This window comes from Ursus americanus, chromosome 2, assembly GCF_024610735.1.
Source record: "Ursus americanus isolate L20-20 chromosome 2, mUrsAme1.1.p, whole genome shotgun sequence".
NCBI classification, from domain to species: Eukaryota; Metazoa; Chordata; class Mammalia; order Carnivora; family Ursidae; genus Ursus; species Ursus americanus.
In genome coordinates, this window is record NC_142128.1 from 85,106,035 (window position 1) to 85,127,317 (window position 21,283).

General features: G+C 39.4%; 1 protein-coding gene across 2 annotated transcripts in view; it reads right to left on the reverse strand.

Moving 5' to 3' along the window:
* NIBAN1 (niban apoptosis regulator 1) overlaps positions 1-21,283 on the reverse strand; it is a 195,819-nt gene that overhangs the window by 84,581 nt on the left and 89,955 nt on the right. For both annotated transcript variants that reach the window (XM_045811477.2, XM_045811476.2), the window contains exons 2-3: positions 3,673-3,803; positions 766-897 (exon numbers count right to left, since the gene is read on the reverse strand). In XM_045811477.2, coding sequence (XP_045667433.2) covers positions 766-897; positions 3,673-3,803 — 263 coding nt within the window. The remainder of the gene's footprint in view (positions 1-765; positions 898-3,672; positions 3,804-21,283) is intronic.

Below are 21,283 nucleotides of genomic sequence, written 5' to 3' on the forward strand. Positions count from 1 at the left end.
TGACTCTCTAGTGTAACTAAGGCCTAACCTAAACTTTCGTTTTCCCAATTCACTGCCCAGTGTTCCTTCCTCTAGACCAAATGACTTCCCCATGTAAGGAGAGAAATGAGAACCAACAAGAACTGAAGTCCTCCCAGGTGCTAGGTACTTTATACCTGACCTCATTCTCTCCATGGTTTATAGACAGATTATAATAGATAGTCATCTAATTATTTTACAGAAAAATAATGTGATAACCAGGAAGAAGTTAAATGAAAAAAAAATCCATAAATATAAGTAGAATAAAGTCTTGAAATGTCTGAATTCCTAGGAACCCACGCAAATGCAGTCATAGTCTTATTAAGTAACTCCTCAGCCGTCTGTCACATAGGAGGCTTACCAGGAGGAAGACATGGAGACATTGAGTCAAGAGGGAGAGATATCAGGGCAGTGACTGAAAAGGACCTTGAAGCTGAATGATCCTAGGAAAGGTTCCTGCCCTGGCCACTCATTGTAACCTATTTTCACACTCACTTGCAATTCTTTGTTCCAAGTCTATCTTGCCTGCTGGACTGCAAGCCTCTGTTTCACCTGCTGTTAGAGGCTCAGAACCTTCTATAACACTTGGCATATAATGGTCATTCCGTAAACATGTTCACTGAAGTGAGTAGCTGCATGAGTGAGTGCTTATTGAAGGAATCGCTCTCAAAGGAGAGGGCATGTCAATCAACCCAGCCAATGTTGAAGAATGTTGCAAGAACCAGTACAAACAAGGAAACATCTTACCTCTTTGTTCTCATAGCTCTCCACAGCAAAATCATTTTTAACCACAATGTACCGCTCCTTCCATTTCTTTATGTCTTCAGCAAACTGTGATAGTTCAGCTTCATACAGAACAGTTCCAGGCTCCAATGGTGGCTTAAAGAAGGTGAATATCATTAATCATGACAACAAAAGATAACATGGCATGCTATCACTAAGTCTATCCATGGGAGTTCAAGTTTTCAAAACCTATCTTATGCTGAGATCCTGGATAACTTGTTGCTTCCCCCACCTCCCTCCATACTTCCCCTTTCTGCTCCCTCGGACCGAATGCAAATTTGTCTTATTGATATGTTTGTGACTTCCATTTCCCTCCATGATGTTACAAGAAGGGAAGCAGATGGTAGAAGGGATTGTAGTAATAAGGTTGTGCCCTGTATACATGTCACTTAATGATCCTTGATAAACTCTGGAGGAGGTAGTTAAGTGTAAGTTGTGGCTGTTTACGCCAAGACCTTGAATACGCCTGAAAACAGGAGAATTAATAGGCTGCTTCCCTATACACCATACCTTCAAGTACAGCCTCGAGGGTCAGTGTTCAGTGGTCTTTCCAGATCCAAAAGCCCTGGGGACCCAAACCATGAACCCTTGCCCCATGAGTATGCTCCTCAAGGAGACTATGTCTGCCCTCTGGCTGAAGAACAAACAGGCCAACCAGCAAACTCCAGTTCTCCTTTTCTACTTAAGTAAAAGTTTGAGGATTTCTCCTTAACCCTGATGACATATGTGCTACAGAAAGTCTCTGCTAGATTCTTAGTCAGGTCTCCCTTTGGGCTAACTGTGTAAGGAATAACTCCCATCCTGTCTCATGGTAAAATCCCTGTATTATCTCAAAATACAGGAATGGGCCTCCTGTCTTCCACGTGTCACTGAGTTTATATCTCTTTTCCCTTCATTAAAAAAATCAAAGTGCTTTTAGAAACGTATCCCTCCACTTTCAAGCAAAATTTACATGAACCATACGGAGGAGACAGATATGCTAATCTTTTTAAGAATTGGCTAATGGATGAACTAAATTGCCTTTCGAATTTATTCTGTCCTGACAGATAAAGAGGCAGTTTCCTATCTTGCCTCATTAATAGGTAAGAGAGGATGTCACTCTTCTCTTTAAATGAGACTGAACCCATACAGAGGCTGAACTTTATAGTTTTATGTGCAGCATTTTTTTTTTTAACCTGGACCACTCAAATCAACTGATACGCTTGTTAAAAATGTGGCCTTACCCTAGACTTACTATGTCAGAATTTCTGGGGGTGTGGGTCAAACTTTGCATTTTTAACAAGCTCCCTACATTGTGAGAACCACCGTTTTATGGGAATGACACTCAGTTATCCCCACACACCCATGCTGCTAAATCGGTCGGTCAACTTAACCTCTCTGAGCAGTATCTGACCCATTTATCACTTCCTCCCTCTTGCAAGCCCTTCTTTATTTGCCTTCTGGCACATTCGTCTTTCCTGATTTTCTCCTCCTGCAAGGCTATTTCTTATCAATCCATCTCGCTGGATCCTTCTCCTTTTCCTGGTCTCCAAATGTCAACTAATTATCTGTTCAATATTTCCACAGGTGTAGGTCAAATAAGCATCTCAAACTCACGTGGCCGAAAGGGAACTCGTGATTCCCATTCACCCCTGACTCTTCCTTCTGAGTAAAACGTAACTCCGTAACTCCGTGTACTTATTTGCTCTGGCTAAAAACCAAGACGTCATCCTTGATTTTCTCTCTTCTTCTGTAACGTCCTATCCAACCATCAGCAAGTTCCGTCAGCTCTATCTCAAGTCCATCTTGACTTGGACCTTTCCTCACAACTGCTACCATCACCACCCTAATCCAACTTGCCTTCACCCTTCTTCTCTTGCACTGCTACATGTCCTCCTCACCCGTCTCCAAGTTCCACTCTTATCCCTCATCGTGGTCTATTCACTATAGAGAGGCTAGAGAGATTGCGGGAAATTGCAAGGTACTCTGTATTTGATATCCTCCAATAACTTCTATTCACATTTACAAATAAAGACTGTTATCACGGTCTACAGCTCCTCCATGGCCTGGTCCTTCCCTTTCACTCTGTGGTCATTTATCCTCCCTTCTCCCTTGCTCATGCGGCTCTCAGCACATAGCCTTCCTGATGTGCTTATGAGTGCTGCAGGGCCTTTGCACTTACTGCTCCATATCCCGCAGATATTCGCACAGCCTACTCTTACTTCACTCCAGTTCCTACTCAAATTTCATCTTCACAGAGGGTTTCTCTGATCATTTTCTCTAAAATAAGGGTCCTGCTTTATTTTTCTTTGAGCATTTATTATGATCTGATGTTGCCTGGTATTTGTTTCTTCATTTGTTTACTGTCTGTCTCCTATTTTTGAATATACACAGGAAAGCAGAGAGTTTGTCTTGATCCCCAGTTCTTGGAATAGGGCCTGACACGTAGTAGGTATCAATGAATATATGTTGAGGTTGTGGGTAATTATTATCATGGAGCAAAGGAGAAAGAATAAGTCAGGGGATTCGAAGAAAAAAAAAATCATATTTGATCAATGACCAAAACAAAATGCCCATAATAGGAGGCACTAAAATTATGACTTTTTTTTAAACTGAACTTCACTACAGCAAGTCAAATTTCCTGATATTAAAGCATCAGTGTGGGAAAAACAATAAAATTGAATCACACTAGTTTTCTTTCTATATGGATTACACCATTAACAAGAAACCATACACTCTAACTTCTAGGCAGATCGAGTTTTTTGACCATGAAATGATTTGAGGATGGACTTTTTTTAAACTGCCATGTAAATTACTGTTTATTTCAGAATATGATGAGTTATAAAGCATTTTCCAGTGGGAGAAATTGTCAACCAAAGGTCCATGGGTTACCTTGGTCTTCAAAAATTGTGATGTGAAATCTCTTTGCTGCTCTACTTCACTGCGTACGTGATTGCAGAAAGCCACGGAGTACTGGCGACTGTAGTAGGGACTGAAGTTTTTGATAGTAGCCTCAGTTTTCCCTAGAAAAATATGAAAATTAGAAATTAGAAATGCAGCATCTCTTACAGAATAGACACATATCTACCCCACTAATACCACTGTTTCCCAGGGATTTGTTATGAGTTCACATTCCCTGAGAACTTTGTAGCATGCCATACGTGCCTTTATCTCTCCCTCCCCCTTGACATCATCCTGAGAGACTCCGCTGTCCCGAAGGACCATCCATCCAGTAACCGATAGAAATTTTCTTCATCTTACATCAACAATGCATTGCCAAGGCCGTAAACCCAGGCATTCTTCTAAATCCTTCTACAACTACCAACTACCTTACCCGGTTCTCCACTTCAACTTGCCCTTCAACCCCTTCCACATCCAGTCATCCAACTCCTACACGATAATCTCAGGGTCCTCCATTCCGACTCACACACACATCATTCTGTGTGTCTTCAGATCCCTGAGGCTCCACTTCATCTTGCTGACTCACAGCCCTGGATAAAATCAACCAACTGTTTCTTCTAGTTCTGCCCTTATCTTTCCGGGTAAATTTTCTGTATGACTCAAAGCCTTATACAATTACTATGAGGTAGAGGGAAAAGCTTTGGTTTAAGAGTCTAAAGATATGAGCTGTGGTCCCAGTTCCTGGGAGATAGAAACAAGCTAGATGACCTATGTCAAGTCCCTCATTCTCTCCGGGCTCCAGTGTCCTTAATTATAAAGGAAGGTGCTCACTAGTCCATACTTTTCTTGGAAACTATATGGCATTGACATATAACGTGAGTACAGCTGCCTCACAATAGTGACCAGCAACTGCATTCTGATCTCTCAGCACCAGAAGAAAATAAAGCTTAGGATCAATCATGGCGGGGGAGGACTCAAGATGGAAGAAGAGGGAGTCAGGTACTAGGAAAATTCTTGAGCTTTTCAACCTGTGCTTAGCTTTAGAGAGTAGGGAAGTTGCAAAGAAGGGAAAGGAGAAAAAGAAATTGGGGAGGAAGGGCAAAGGAATATTCTGGGACAGATTAGAAATCCTCACAACCTTTCAAGGACTTGCTACAAAGTAGGGAAATAAACACAGGTCCCACTGACTGTGCTTACAAGCTGTTTGTCCTTGAAATAAGATATTATCTTGAGAAAAAATAAAGCTGATATAACATTCCAAAATGTTTTTAAATACTTTCATGTGAACTTGGCATAATTTTTGTTTTCAAATTTGATATAGTCACAGAGAAATATTAAAATATACCGGCAAGATTTGTTTAGAGCTATGATGCATGTAAAATTTCAAAAATAAGAGTTCTAACCCCATAGATTGAGATATTCAATATGAGAACCTTGAATTTATAGCTGCCAATTTCTATACCTATGGAATCATAGCCCTAAACAACCACAGTGTTCGAGTAATCTCTTTATGTGGAGAATCCTACTTTAGCTCAGGCATTTAGATCTCATACTGTGTATGAGATAAAGGGGAATTCTTGCTTATTCCCTCAATAAAATGACATTTTGGGGTCATATTTATGGGCTTTAATAACTATTACTTGAAAGGTGCTTTGAGACCCATTAATAATAGGCTCTGTAGAAATGCAAATAAAAGCTCCTATAATTTGAATCAGGCATGCTTTTGCTTGCTCTGTGAGTCCAGGGTATGACTATTAATCACTATTTGCATAATACTTTAATATACTCAGGCTTTATAATTATCTAATTGGTTAATATTTTTATTAGCTTTTATATAGCACATAAGAAATAAAATTCTATATCCTTGTCTATAATTTTCCTACATCTGAGTAGGGTATCTTTAAGAATTCCCACAATAAGAATGCGTCTCACCTCACCGAAACATATAAACAATTAACAAAATTTGCCCATTGGGACCAGGTGACCACTATTTTGTGTAGCAGAAGAGCAGCCTGCTAATCTATGATACTAATTCTTGCACTCTTGCAAGCACTTGGATTTATATGAAAGAAGGTGGATGCCATTTATGATGAGCTCTACAAAGCTTTGAAACTTGATTTCCTGCCACATCACAAAGCCTCACTCAAGGATGCCCTGTTTCTACTCAGGTGTTATGATGCCACCACTCCCTCCCAATGTATGAGAAAAACGCTTCTGTGATTTGAGTATCAACACGTCTTCCACCAGGCAGCATTTATAAAAAAGGGATTACAGCTTCCTTTGGTCATTAACCTAATGACTGGTTCAAAACGTGAATGAAACAGCTAACAACATCATCAGTTGTAGGGGGGAAAGAATCTAAAATGATTCTCAAAATGTATCTAGATTTTAGATTAAGCCTATCTAAGCCCAAATATAGGAACACTGAAGTACAGATCTTGACATTTAGAGAAAAGCCTAGTGTTGGGGCAAAATACACTGTGGTTAGGAAGATGGGCTCTGGAGTCAGACAGACTTGGGTTTGAGGCCATCTCTGCTACCTACCAGCAGTGAGACCTTAGGCAAGTTAATTCCCCTCCTATAAAATGAAGACAAGAGGAGCATTCTCATAGTGTTACTGTAGGTATTCATGAAAGAGTGCCGTAAACTGCTCGGCACGGTGCCTGGCACATAGAAAGTGCTCAATAATCAATAGTAATTAAATCAGTGATGATAATGGTGATGAGTACCCAAGCCAACTGCCAGGGAAAGGTCCTTAAGCTGAACTAAGGAATCAGGGAGCAGGCAAAAACAGGCTGTCTTGTGGAACTCTTCACCTGGGGCCATCCTGCCCAGCTGCATACAGAGCAGCCATCCCACTCACTGCAGGTTCGAAACCAACATAACCTGCATTTTCACAGATGTTTCAGGAACACTTAACAGCATGTAAGGGACCCTCGGTGCATCCCTGAATGAAAACCAACTAAATAAAACATTGGTGTTAATGAACCAGAATGAAAAGCATGAATTAGTAACTGTGTTACATTCAGCCTCTCTCTCTGCCTCAATTTTCTTACCTGTAAAATGGGTAAATTGCCCATTTTCACAGGTTTTGTGAGGATTAAATGAAATATAGGTTAAAAAAAAGTGCCCAGAGCAGTGCCTGACACGAGTTGCTCAATACATTTTGACTAAATATTACTATTATTTAATATTCCACTATGAAAACATTCCAATTAGTGGATCAGCCCACAGGCGCCACATAAAGTAGCCTCAGCCAAAAGCAGCTTGTTTTCCACAGCTTTCCAGATTCCTGAGTATTGAACTGCCTTCATCCTCCCCCCGCCCCCCGAAACCCCTACTGCGATTTCATATCACCTTCCTTTTCCTAAATTGTAAAACACAGTACTATTTTTCACTAAAAAGAGGCTAATCAATAATAGAAAGACTAGAATCAATGGAGGGCTTCTTCCACATTTTTCTACACCAGCTTTTCTGGCAGAGGCATATTTCTTCCAATCCTACTCAATTATTGCAGCCTGTGCAGGGCATTGTGTTGGTAGAACTAACTTGACCAAGCTGCTCATAACACCCTCCAGCTAATCAGGACCAAAGCTGAAAGAAGACCCTTCAACAGCTCTGTCCACGACACTTAGGTTCAGTCTGATTTTGTAAAAGTGAGAAAAGCATCTTCTGGCCCCTTTAAAGCCGTTCGAATTCGTACAGCCTCAAAAACTCAGCACTGTCCTTTGATTCCTTCTTCTTCACGCCCATATTCAGTCATCAGCAATGATAGATCTTGTCCCTTCTATTCCCACAATATTTCTTGACCCGTCCCCTTGGCCCCATCCCAACCAGCACACCTTCAACACTGCGTAAGTCTCTTCATCTGCCCTCAGTATCAACGCGGGGTTGGGGGTGGGGAGCAGAACACAAACAATAACAAAAAAACTACTAGCTCTCAGCTCTAAAAGAGGGACAAAAAAGTCAAAACCAGAGCGGGAGGTGGGGAATGCCAGTGCCAATACACAGATCCTGGGGGTCATGGGAAATAAGCCAAAGCTTGGTCAGTATGGCAGAGGCAGGTCCTGGGGATTGGCCAGAGTGAGTCCAGGGCTGATGGAGCAGAACATGAGAGGCTGAGCCCAAGCTGGCCACCACGGACGGCCCCACTCATGAGAAGCCTGGCACAAGTGACCAAGGCCCAGATGTTAGAATGGGGAACCATCCTTAAGAACCAAGTTTTACCCTTAATACTCCCACGGAACTCTTTTCAAAAGCTCATGGTCATGGAGGTACAGTCTTCTGGGTCCTGGCCTGACAAGTTTCATTTGACAGGTTGCTACAAGATCATGTCACTACCTTCATAAAAACCTTCAACGGCTCCCCATTGCCCAGAGTAGTAACCACTTAGCCCAGTGCCAAAGGCCCTGTGATCTGGCCCCAAATGTCCTGATTACCTACCTCTCCTACTCAAACTAAATGTCCTTGCCCCCTGTACATGCTCATGGCTTCACCCCTCCTTTCTCCCCCTAAATGCCCTGCCAGTCACTTTCAGATCCCTCAAGCCCAGATGGCGATTCCAACCCAAAAAGAAGTTGGTTCTCCCCAGGTGGAAACAATCTCACCTTCTTTTGTGTTCTTCCAAAACTGTGCTCCACTTTGCTACAGCTGTTTAAATATACCTTATCTCTCCTCCAAGGGTATACTGTATTTATGTACTCAGCAAATATTTGTTGAATGAATGAAAGAATGGCTGAGTAAATATTTAAGAGTCAAGCAAAGTACAACGCATCATAATCTTGAAACTCACGCCAATGTCCCCAGAAAGGAGAAAGACACAGTTCTGTGCTCGAATATTTTTTTTGAGATTTATTAATTTTCTTAGAAAGAGAGAGAGTGTGTGAGCGAGTTGGGGGGAGGGGCAGAGGGAGAGAATTTTCAAGCAGACTCCCAGCTGAGCATGGAGCCTGACCAGACTGGCTTGATATCACAACTCCACGACCCATGAGATCACCACCTGAGCCAAAACCAAGAGTCAGATGCTTAATTGACTGAGCCACCCAGGCGCCCCTCAACTATTTATTACTAAAAATATACACTGTTAAAGCTCGACTCATTTGTTTTTTTAAAAAAATCAGACTTACTGATTCCTTTTAAGTGTTTATATGAATTTTGTCCTCGAAATTATATGTGGGGAATTATTTACAAACAAAAGCCTTCCTTAGCTTATCTGTTTTTCTTGACCAATGTGTAATTGTGGGAAGTATATGAAATCTTCCATGAGGTAAAACTTACACGAAGTCTGAACAACCTAAAAGATTTGTATTATCTTCTTATCCTTGAAGTTTCTTTGTTAACCTTCAAGTTCTACAGCAATTCAACTCCTAGTCTTTATCATTAGTTTTCTTTCTTGAAAGATACTATTTATAGTGGATTATTCCTAGTTTTCCCATCATTTGCAGTGTCAATATAAATATAATATATTCTAAAGTCTTCTCTGAAATACACAGATTCCTCCCGGCTTCAAATACTTTTAGAAAAAGAACTCATAAGTACAGAAAGATATAAAAAATCCAAACATATTTTTGCTATATTTCCCTCTAATCTTTTTTATAATTTTTTAATAGTTGAGAATATTGTATTTTTGTATCCAGTTTTATTTATTTAACATTTCATTGTTGGTTGTTTCCTATGATATTACCCCCCCCCCAAAATCACTATTTTCAGATGTTGCATTTTTATTATAACTATGAAGAAGAAAAATACAAAAAATTTTTTAAAGATTTTATTTATTAATTTATGATGAGAGAGAGAGAGAGAACAAGTGGTGGGGGGGAGGGGGGCAAAGGGAGAGGGAGAAGCAGACTCCCCCCTGAGCCAGGAGCCTGACGCAGGGCTTGATCCCAGGCCTTCAGGATCATGAACTGAGCAGAAGGCAGATGCTTGACTGACTGAGCCACCCAGGCGCCGCAAATACAAAAAAAATTTTTTTTAAATGGATTTATTTTAACTAAATGGCTATTTCCCCAAAACTGAGCCAAATCCACATATAAGAAGAGGATTAACTAAGCCTTTGACACATTTTCTTAAAAACTGTTGAGGTTTCTGGTGAAGATTAATTTGGAGGAACAAGAGAAGTAGATCTAAAAAATAACATATTTTTAGTATTTATAAAATAGAGTATAATATCCACTATTGTTTATTTTCCCCAGAGTTTCTCAAATTATAAAAGTTTAAAAGTCCTGATGAATTATAACATCAGCTTTAGTCTCAGACTTCTGAGCATCATCACTTTGCACCTTAGGGTGGAGAATTCAGAAATCCCAATTCACGATACAAAGGTGCAAAAATCTAATTACACAGAATAATGCCCAAGGACTCTCTCTTCTAGTAAATGCCTTAGAGAATGGGGATAAATTGGATTCTCCATAATTGAACTAAGTGGTGTGTGTGTGTGTGTGTGTGTGTGTGTGTGTGTGTGTGTTTAAGCACATTTATTATTGGTGCTTGAGTGATAAGTTTTTGAACAGATTCTATAGGAAAAGTCAAAAATTCTTCACGGGCAGCCTTAATCCCATCTACTCCCTAAAGCTTACCTGGCAGAAACTCTACTTTGTGCTAAAAACAAGAGACATATAAATCCCTTTTGTTCTCTGTGATTAATTCAGATATTAAGCCACAGAAGAGAAAAATAACAAATACTCCCAAGAGCTTATATTAAATATTTCAAAGTCATGCCAGGACCCTCTCTAGATTCAGAAAGCATCTGGATAGAAAACAGACAGGCTTTGGAATAAACAAAGAATGGTTCAGTATCTTTACTATTGCCACAAAGCTGGGCCTGTTAAGGGCATTCAGTGAATCCACATGTACTTAGAGACGCTATGTTAGGGGCCAGACACCAACTCCAGTGGGTGAACAGTGCGAAAATTCATAAAGGAAAACCTAACTGAAATGGAGTCAGGAGGTTCCGCAGTGAGGGCTCTCATGCCCCACCACTCCTCCAATTGTAAATCCAATAGGAAGAGATGGACTATCCCAGCAGGAGGAAGAAAAGTTTTCCTCCCCTCGCAATAGCCCAGCCAATGAGAGGAAGTCACAACTCAGCCAATGAAAAGCCACTATACTTTGAGCTCCCAGTTTACTCCAACGGACTTTTTGTTTGTAATAGTCTTCCCAACTTCCCCTTCTCCTCTATAAAAGAGCATTTCTCTCCTTCGTCCCGGGGACTTGCTTGTGCCAGGCTGTAGTTCTCTGTTATTCCTGAATGAACCCATCTTCTGCTGGTAGGATAAAGGGCAGTTTTAAGGTTAACAGCAGAAACAAAAATAATGTTTTCTACAAATGACCACAGCACTGAAATAAATTAAGGTGCTTATCTGCACTAGGTATTTAATAGAAAATACCGTCACAGGTTAATAGAAGAGAAACGGAGGAGACACTAAGAAAGGGAAAAAACACTACCATATCATACGTTGCAATTTCCATTACCGTATTGTATGGAAAAATTAAAACCCCCTGTGGTGAGCTATTCCAGAGATCAGCTAACTGTTAAGACCTTAAGTCTGCCCTCCTCTTTTTTTAGAGGAAGAAACTATAATAGTATTGTTGGGATATATATATATATGCCCATATTTTTATGTACACATTTTTCTTTAGCCATAATTAGGCAGAAGCTAACTTTAAATTTCTTCCATTTCATTTGGAAAAAGTGCTTGGAAATTTTCAAGATCATTTTGCCATTACCTTACAGCATGCCTCCAATTTTCCCATGACACATCTGATGAGAATAAATCTTGTTTATTTTGCCCCTTCTCTAAGCTGTCTAATGTCCCCAAAGGAAGCTGCAGATTGGCTGTCTTTTTCTTCATAAAAACGAGAGGAAAGCATGTGAAAGAGAAAATTAAACCAATCTGACCGAGCTACTTTTTCAGAAAGCAGCACAAGAACTATGAGGCACGAGAACTATGAATTCGGAAGGAATCATGTTGCCCATTAGACAACCTTTTTTGGTTTTGAAGAAAATATATAACTAAAATTCAGAAAGAAACAATGAGATTTCCTTTACTGTTTTTGAGTCTAATTATAGTTCTTAAATTTTTCTGCACATATTTTGTCAGAAGCTCTCAGATTATTCCAGAATCCTGAAAATATTATTTGCTTTCCGATTGCAACCATGTAAATGGACACAATACGCACATTAAAAGAAATCAGGCTAGACTTAAAATAAACCAGGCAACAAGCCTAGGAATTTTACTAAGTGATTTCCCTTCCAAGACAATAGGTTCTGGTGTCTTTTTCAGGTTTCTCTTTTATTTTCCTAATGATATTCCTTCTTTTTTCTTCATTCCACTTTTCTTTCACCCACACAGAAGTGCATTTGTTTGAAATGCTTTCTATTACAGTTTCTACTTCTCTCTCAAGAATCTATGCCATTAGAGTAAAAAAAAAAAAAAAAGAAAAGTGCATTTTTAGAGAAATGTTTTGTTAGTCTGGGGATATGGAGAACAATAAGTAGGAGTGACTTGGCTAGGAAAATGAAAGACGATAATGCTAGGCTTGGGAGGGTCCAGGAAGAACTTCATAAACTAGTCAACGTTTCTGTAGGCCAGCTAACTTTTTGAAACTATTTACAAGGCAGATAAAGTACTCATTAGTGAAAATTATTTTAGCATGCTCTAACTTATCCTCACAAGAATTTAAGAACTGCCAAAATGGTTCTAATTCCTGTCCACTTGATTTGGTGAGGCACTGTGTCCTTGGAATACAGTTTTCTGATAACAACCCAAATATCTCCAATAATAAAGTTGAATCTAGCACAGTCTAAAATACAGCTCATCACATAGTCCAATTTTGTTTTTGACAGTCTAATGGTTTCCAGTCAGTGGAACAGTTAATTGCTAAATTAAAATATTCTTCTTTTTTTAAGATTTTATTAATTGATTAATTAATTAATTTTATTTATTTATTTTTAAAGATTTTATTTATTCATTTAGCAGAGATAGAGACAGCCAGTGAGAGAGGGAACACAAGCAGGGGGAGTGGGAGAGGAAGAAGCAGGCTCATAGCAGAAGAGCCTGATGTGGGGCTCGATCCCATAACGCTAGGATCACGCCCTGAGCTGAAGGCAGACGCTTAACTGCTGTGCCACCCAGGTGCCCCATATTTATTTATTTTTGAGAGAGAGATAGAGAGAGAGAAAACGAGCATGCGCACATGAGTGGGGGGAAGGGCAGAGGAAGAAGCAGACTCCCTGCTAAGCAGGGAACCTGATGCAGGACTCAAACCCAGGACCCTGGGATCATGATCTGAGCCAAAGGCAGATGCTTAACCCACTGAGCCACCCAGGTGCCCATAAACTAAAATAGTCTTGAGTCATGTACATTAGTGAAAAATTATTCAAACTATTATATGTGATACTCTAAAAAAGGAGACAGAAGAAGACCCACCAACCCCTCTAATAGTGCTGATTAGATAGTATCAAGTTCTATGGAGCCACCATTTTTTCCATGGATATTGCTCTTCTATAAAGTAAGTTCACACAGTACTTAATAAATGTGCTGAAACCTCATAAGTTTGGCTTTGCTTGGAGTCCAAGCCTCAAAGGTGAGATTCGTTTACTTTAAACTAGTCATTATAGGCACCAAGGAAATTAAATATGAAGGAGAGCTGTAAATAACTGGGACTGCCTTCCACAATAACCCTAGAAAAGCAACTTGAGTTCATTTGGTTGGTAGCACGGACATGCCAATGCCAATCACACTGCAACTCCCATATATTGATGAAAAGATCAAAGTTACAGACTTCTAGAGCTGAATGAGATCATAATAATAAATTCCAACATCCTCCTGTGTTCAGATCAACACATAAACTGGCCCATGGTCATAAAACTTGTTAGTAATAGAACATCTATGAAAAAAATTTTTAAAAATAAGTGTCAATGTTGTTAGCAGAGTTTTTCTTTCTACAAATACTGCATTAATTTTTGTGGAAGAATTCAAGCACTTCTTTTTTATTAAGAGAGGAATGTAAGTACTCTTTGATAATAAAAACCATATTATCAAAAAGTCTTGAGAAATGATTTTAAATTTGGGTAGAAAGATGTTGTTATGGTCAATTTTACATGTCAACTTTACTGAGCCATGGGGTGCCCAGATATTCTGGATGTGTCTGTAAGGGTGTTTCTGGATGAGGTTAGTACTTTAATAGGTAAATTGAATAATGAAGACTGACTTCCCCAATGTGGGTGGGCCTCATCCAATCAGTTGAAGGCCAGAATAAAACAAAAAGGCTGAATAAGAGGGAATTTCCTTCCTGACTTCCTTGAGCTGGGACATGGGTCTTTTTTGGTCTTTTGACTTGAACTGAATCATTGGCTTTTCCTGGGTCTTTAGCCTGCTGACTTTCAGAGTGGAACTATGCCATCAGCTCCTCTGGGTCTCCAGCTTGCTGACGTCAGATCTTGGGACTCATCAGCCTCCATAACTGCATGAGCCAATTCCTTATTTTGTTTTTGTTTTATTTTATTTTCCAACTCCTTATTTTTAAAAATCTCTCTCTCTCTCTCTTTCTCCTGTTGGTTCTGTTTCCCTGGACAACCCTGACAATACAGATATAACCAATCAAAATACATTATTGAGTCCCAACATAATTATCAATTTATTTCATTTAATCTATACATATTAAGCAGTCGGGTCAGTAACAAATTAAAAGCAGTGCAAATGGCTGTGCTTCAATGTAATGAGTTCTAAATTTATCAGTAGAATCTGCATGCCAATGTCTTTCAGAACACATCCTGAAATGCATGGAATCTGTATTTAAAACATTTCATTAAGTGATTTATGCAGTAAAAGCATTTGGCTAAGCTTCATCCCAATTGGCAGAAGTTGCCAGCAAGAAGGCAGAGACCCAGCAAAGCTTTGGGTGCGGGGGAAACAAGCTGACCTTATCTGAGTGCCCCTTAATCTTATTCAGGTGTTCCAATTAAGTGGCATCACTGTCTCAATTAAAGCTACAGTCTTTGCTGGCTAATATCATAAGGCTCCCTGGGAAATTCACTAATTAAGTAGATTTTCTTATTTACTGATTAAGAATGTGTTTTGTACCAAATCAAGGTTAAAAGGCACTGCTATGGACCAGGCCCATCACCCACATGATATTTGAAATGTCTTCAACAAAGTTTTTCTGCTCTCTTCTCTATATCCTACTTTGTATGAGTCAAGAGATGGGATGTATTGAATGATATACCACTAATAACAAGGGTTTTGTCTATGTCTGTGTTTTCTTTAATTATGAAGTATTTCAAACATGTGGAACAGTAAGGTGTATAACATATATTCCCACTCTCTAACTAAACAAAGTCTTCATGTTATGCCATATTTGCTCAAAAATGTCTTAAACAAAACACTGCAGCTACTTTTGTAGCCCTCTCTACCCTGCCCCACAACACTACGAGGCACCACTATACTCAAAGTGATATTTATTCCTGTAAGTCATTTTGGATGCTTCCAACATATGTATCTATCCATATATAGCTAAGAGGATTGTTATGCACATTTTCTAACTTAATTCTACCTGTCATTCTGCAGCTCGCTTATGGCAGATAGATAGATAGGTCTCCTATATTATGTACATATATGATATTTACTTCCAGTTTATTCATTTTAACTGGTATCTATGCTTCTAACACATACTACAATTTATTTATCTCCTTGTTGATGGGCCTCTCACTTGTTTCCTCTCTTTTTGCTCTTATAATCAAGGCTGATGTGAACACATATGGTGCAGAGATGCGAGCATTTCTCCAGAGTGTGTGTCTAGAATACTGGGGCAAAGTGTGAACATCTTCAGCTGCACTTGATAATGCCTAATTTCTCTCCCAAGGGGCTGTGTCATTCACATCCCAACCGCAGAGTATGAGAGTTTCCTTCCTCCCATCCTCCCACATCCTTAGAAACTCTAGGAATTGTCCTACTTACACATTTTTGTCTATGTTGATGGGTGAAAAATGGTGCCTTAATTTACATTTATCAGATTACTAGTGAGTTGAGTATCTTTCTATATGTTTATTGGTCATTCAGGTTTCTTATTTTGTGGATTCATATCTTCTCCCCTCGTGTCTTCTTCTTACCGACATGTAGGCATTATTTGCCAATTTTAGGTATGAATCCTTCTCAGACAAAACATTTCACTTGTCTTTTCCCTATCTGTGGCTTGTCTTTTCCCTTGGATTATAGTGTTGAACAACAGTTTTAAAGTTTAATGGAATCAGATGTAACTATCCAATTCTCTCCAGTTTTGTTTTTAGTGTTTGGTTTAGGAAATCCTGCCTTGCTATTTTCTTTATAAGGATGTTCTCCCACATTTTCTTCTAAAAGGATTTTAGGCAGCACCTGGATGGCTCAGTCGGTTAAACTTCTGACTCTTGCTTTCAGCTCAAGTCTTGATCTCAGGGTCATGAGATTGAGCCCCGTATCAGGCTCTGCACTGAGTGTAGAGCCTGCTTAAGATTCTCTCTCTCTCTCCCCCTCTCTCTCTGCCCCTCCCCACCTGCTCTCTCTCTCTCTTTCTCTCTCTAAAAAAATAAAATAAAAATAAAAGGACTTTAGCATAAGGCTTTTTACAAACTGGATTAATTTTTTGTGTAGACTATGATTAAGAAATCCAAACTTTACCAATACAGATAACTAATTATTCCAACACTACTTATTACGTAGTCCACATTTCTCCCAACATGTCCTCATGTCTGATATTTGAATGAGTTGCTTTTGAGCTCTCTAGTCTATTTCATTGGTCTGTTGTCTATCCCTGTGCTCTTTAGTACCATACTGTCTTAATTATTATAGTGCTACAAGAATTTCTGATCTCAGGAGTGTAAACTCTTTCCACTCGGTTCCTCTTCAAATCGTCTTGGATATTCTCTAGCCAATGCTCTCTCATATGAACCTAGGGTGAATTATGTCTAGTCCCATAGGAAAACAGTGTCAGGATTTTGATTGGAAAAACAGTGAATTTGTGATTAGTATGAAGCTGATAGCTTTATGACATAATCTTTCCGTCTAAGAATGCTGCTAGCCCTTACAGCACTTATGTGCAAACTAGGAAAAGCTACCCTTCCTCAGCCCAGAGGCAACCAGCGTCACATGAGTGGAAAATGCCATACAGGCTGGATTTTAGCCTCTGTTTGCCCCTCCTTAGTTAGGAGCCTTATGCTATGAATATCCTGAACAATTGTATTCAGCAGCCCTGTTCTCATTCATTGGCATGGCCTATCTCTTCATTCATTCAAGTCTTCTACGAAGATTTTTGCATAGATTTGTTAGATTGATTCCTAAGTCCCAATTTCATATGAATTTGTCTTGCTCTTATGAATGGAATCTTTTTTCTTGTCCATTTTCTAATTGGTTATTACTAGCGCTTAACTTTTATATGTTTGCCTTATGCCCCAAAACTTAAAAAAAAATTCTGTAAATTAATTTATCTTTAAGTTGTCTTGGATTTTCCATGTACTCAATCATATCTTCTGCAACCAAGTTTAAACCTTCTCATCCACACTTCACACATAATTGACATTCTAGAGTTTATTAAGTCCCCACATGAAGGCACATTTAAAACAATGTGGGAATTAAATCAAATGGGTTATTTCAGTTTAGAAAAAGGTTTTAGGTTCCTAGTCAACAGATCTGGGAAATATATTGACAGAGTAAACTGATTTTGTTTGCCATTTTTGCCTCCAAGTATAATTAGTCCATTACTAAATAAAAAATATCAAGATTTGTGTTTTATTAAGGAGTCATTAAATTAGTGTTGTTCAGCTTGAGTTCCTGCACATTTTATCAAAACTCTTCCTTTTAGGAGCGCCTGGGTGGCTCAGTTGGTTAAGTGTCTGCCTTTGGCTCAGGTCATGATCTCGGGGTCCTGGGAGAGAGCCCCACATTGAGCCCCACACTGAGCCCCACATCGGGCTCCTTGCTCAGCGGGGAGCCTGCTTCTCCCTCTCTCTGCTTGCTGCTCCCCCCCCCCCGGCTTGTTCTCTCTCTCTGTCAAATAAATCATAAAAAAAAAGTCTTCCTTTTAAAACAAATTGCATAACCACTACAATGTATTCTTTTTTTTAAATTAAGAGATCTAGAAAAATAGAAAATTCCATTCCCTACATCAGACCCACTGAATCAGAATGTACCCAAGACAGGTTGGAAATCCTGTATTCTCTGTATGTTCTTCCAGTTGATTCTTATGATTGGGACAGTTTGGTATTTACTAGCACTCCTGCAGGCGTCCCAGCAGTGCAGAAGACATAACGAAGCTGTGTATTTGGCTCCACTACAAACAAATGAGCCCCATCCAGCCTGGGCTGGACCCAACACTATTCAGCAAGCCTTTTCTCATCCTGGGTGACTGCTTCGTCCACTCTCCCCAGCAGCTCTTCTATCTTCATCGGTGTCCTCAGGCTCCCTTCCCCACTCCCCCTTTACTCCCAGAAGACTTCCTCTTTCCAGAAAACAAAGAGAAGTCTCAACTCTCTCCTATCCACTTTCAAGTCCATCTCCTCATCCACTCTACTTTCCTCTTCTCTGCCTCTCTCAAAAGGAAGACATCCCAATCTCCTTCCTCCAAATGCTTACCCCATCAGTTATGTTCCTTTTCTTGGATTATCATTATCTTTCTTTTCACTTCCTTTTCACCTTTAAGCCCTAACATGTACTCAAGTTCTGAAGGAAAATAAAACAAAACAACCTCATCTACCTGTCAGGCAACTGCCCTTTTTCCCTTCACCATCAAAACTCTTGAACAGTATCCCAAACCCACTGTTCCCAGACTCATCACCTCCTGTTTGTTTCTTAATCAGCCACCCTTCCCCTTGAAACACAATCCCACTGCAGACTACACACCCTGATGACTCCCACATGCAGGTCTGCCATCCCAACCTCTCCTACACTCTGTCATGTATTTCCTACTGTCTCTCACAACCTAACTCCACAGCTCACTAAAGCTGCGTTTCTCATCCTTGACTCCCGAGAGCCTAGAAAGGTCAGTAACAGGTACATGGTATGCTTTGATAAATGTTTGTTGGATTGATATTGTAATGTTAGTAATGTTAGTTCTATACTCAGTAGTATAGCATTTTCCCTACCCAACTTCTCAACCTCTATCCACCACAGAACTAAGGGGAAACCAAATGGAAAATTAGTTTGCTAAAAAAATGGAACATTTATACCAACATTTAAACCTGTAGGGGGCTACCCGGGTGGTTCAGTTGGTTAAGCATCTGCCTTCAACTAGGTTCATGATCCCAGGGTCCTGGGATTGAGCCCCATGTCAGGCTCCCTGCTCTGTGGGAAGCCTGTTTCTCCCTCTCCCTCTCCCTCTGCTGCTCCCCCTGCTTGTGCTCTCTCTCTGTCAAATAAATGAATAAAATCTTAAAAACAAAAAACCTGTTAGTACCTTTCTAATTCTTTAAAAAAAACTCCATTCCAAAACTATTTCTTTCACACTGTGAGTTTATTTTCCCTTCATTGGGGAACCAGAAAGGCTTTAAATAAATAATAATTTGTCAGAAAGACTCATCCTAAAGAATACGTTTAGCATATCAGTACATATACTGATTAAGTATGAGACAAATTGCAAAAATAAAGTAAAAATAAGTAATCCGAAGTGTCTAGAGATCTGGTACAAACTGGACCGTCCTGATCTACCGAAGAATCAAGCTGATCTGCTCACAGCAGCCCGGGGCTACAGAAGGAGCCCTTTATTCCTTTTCTCCAAATCCAATCTGAACTTTACTGTCCCACTGGGAGCAAATCATTGAAACTACACATTTACAAAGAAAGTTGTAAGGTAAACATTGAGATTAAGAGCGTACTTAGGTGTCACAAAAATACTTGGTTGATTTAATCCAACTCTGCATGAAAGGGAAAAGAATCACGTTTAAACAGTCTGAATATTAGAAATTCGCTATGTATTAGAAAAACAAAACAGTTCCAAATTTATGCTGGAAGTAATTTTAAAAGAAAGACCATTAAGGAGAAAAGAAGTGAACTATTTTGTCATCTGTTTTCCTGTTTTCTGTGAAGGGCGTCTGTGGTGCTTTGGACGTGTCTATATTTGGGTAATGGCAGCAGGTGAGGTACACAAAGCAGCTGTGTATTTGCTTCCTGGGGGAGGGGGACCTTGTGTAAACATCCTAGGCAATGAGCATAAAATACATCTGAATACACAATACCTTCTATGAGTCACAGGCTGTGTAAAAATCTCTAGATAAACAAATAAACAAAGCAAGCACTACACAATAACCAAAACACAATTTTTAAACCACATATACTCAAAAATAATCTCCAGATGGAAGGAAATTCCCTTAGGAGGGAGAGATGAAAAGTTTTGTCTCACTCAGTTATGCAGGACTAGAAAGAAAGAAAGAAATATATACATACATCTTACGTGTATCATAAATATCTTATATATACCATATATGGATCTTATTTATATTATGTGTGTGTGTGTGTGTATGTGTATGTGTATATGTGTGTGTGTGTCTGTGTATGTGTGTGTGTATGTATATATATCTTATATATCTATATATATCTTAGTTGTTATGGTTTTAAATAAATAAGACCTGCCAACCAAAGCCAGAGAAATGAATGGACAGGAAACCAGGCAAGCTTGAAAGAGGAAGTGGTTTTGAGCCGTCAACAAGAGAGGATTGAGGAGTAGGAAACCCACAAGATGTGTAAAAATGGAAAATCAAGGGCTTTATCTTAAGAGAGAAACTCAGAGTCCATGAGTAGATTATCACAAAGATGCATAACTCAACCAATTAGTCTTTTAAGCTATTTAAAGAGACTGTAAGAAGATATTCAAGAGAGACCAAAAAGAAAGAAGTTGTATATAAAATCTTTTAAGTTTCCCATCAAAATATATGCAAATCATTAAATCATTAGAAATCTCACGGAAGGGATCCCTGGGTGGCTCAGTTGGTTAAGCCTCTGCCTTCGGCTCAGGTTGATTCCAGGGTCCTGGATTGAGTCCCATATCAGGCTCCTTGCTCAGTGGGGAGCCTGCTTCCCCCTCTGCCTGCTGTTCCCTTTACTTCTGCTCTCTCTCTCTTGCTCTCTCTCTCTAACAAATAAATAAATAAAATCTTTAAAAAAAATCTCAAGGACACATCTTAAGATTTTATTTATTTATTTGTCAAATTGAGAGAGAGAGAGGGACACAGAGAACACAAGCAGGGGGAGGGGCAGGCCGAGGGAGAAGCAGATACCCTGCAGAGCAGGGAGCCCAGTGTGGGACTCAGTCCCAGGACCCTGGGATCATGACCTGAGCCGAAGGCAGACCCTTAACCATCTGAGCCACCCAGGCATCCGTCAAAAAAACATGTTAAATGTGAAATAAGAACATCTCTCTTTTGATTATATAACCATCTAAGATTATTTAGAATCCAGTAGTTTGACCTTAGACAAATAAATTATTATGAAATTTGATAGTTTATCTGCTGCTTTAAAGTTATATAAAAGTTGAAGCAAATAAAATTTTTCTTCCATAAAAAAGTAATGTAATTCCTGATCTAAGATCAGGGAAGTAAAGCATGGTATATTTTAAATTGAATGCAAACATTAAAATG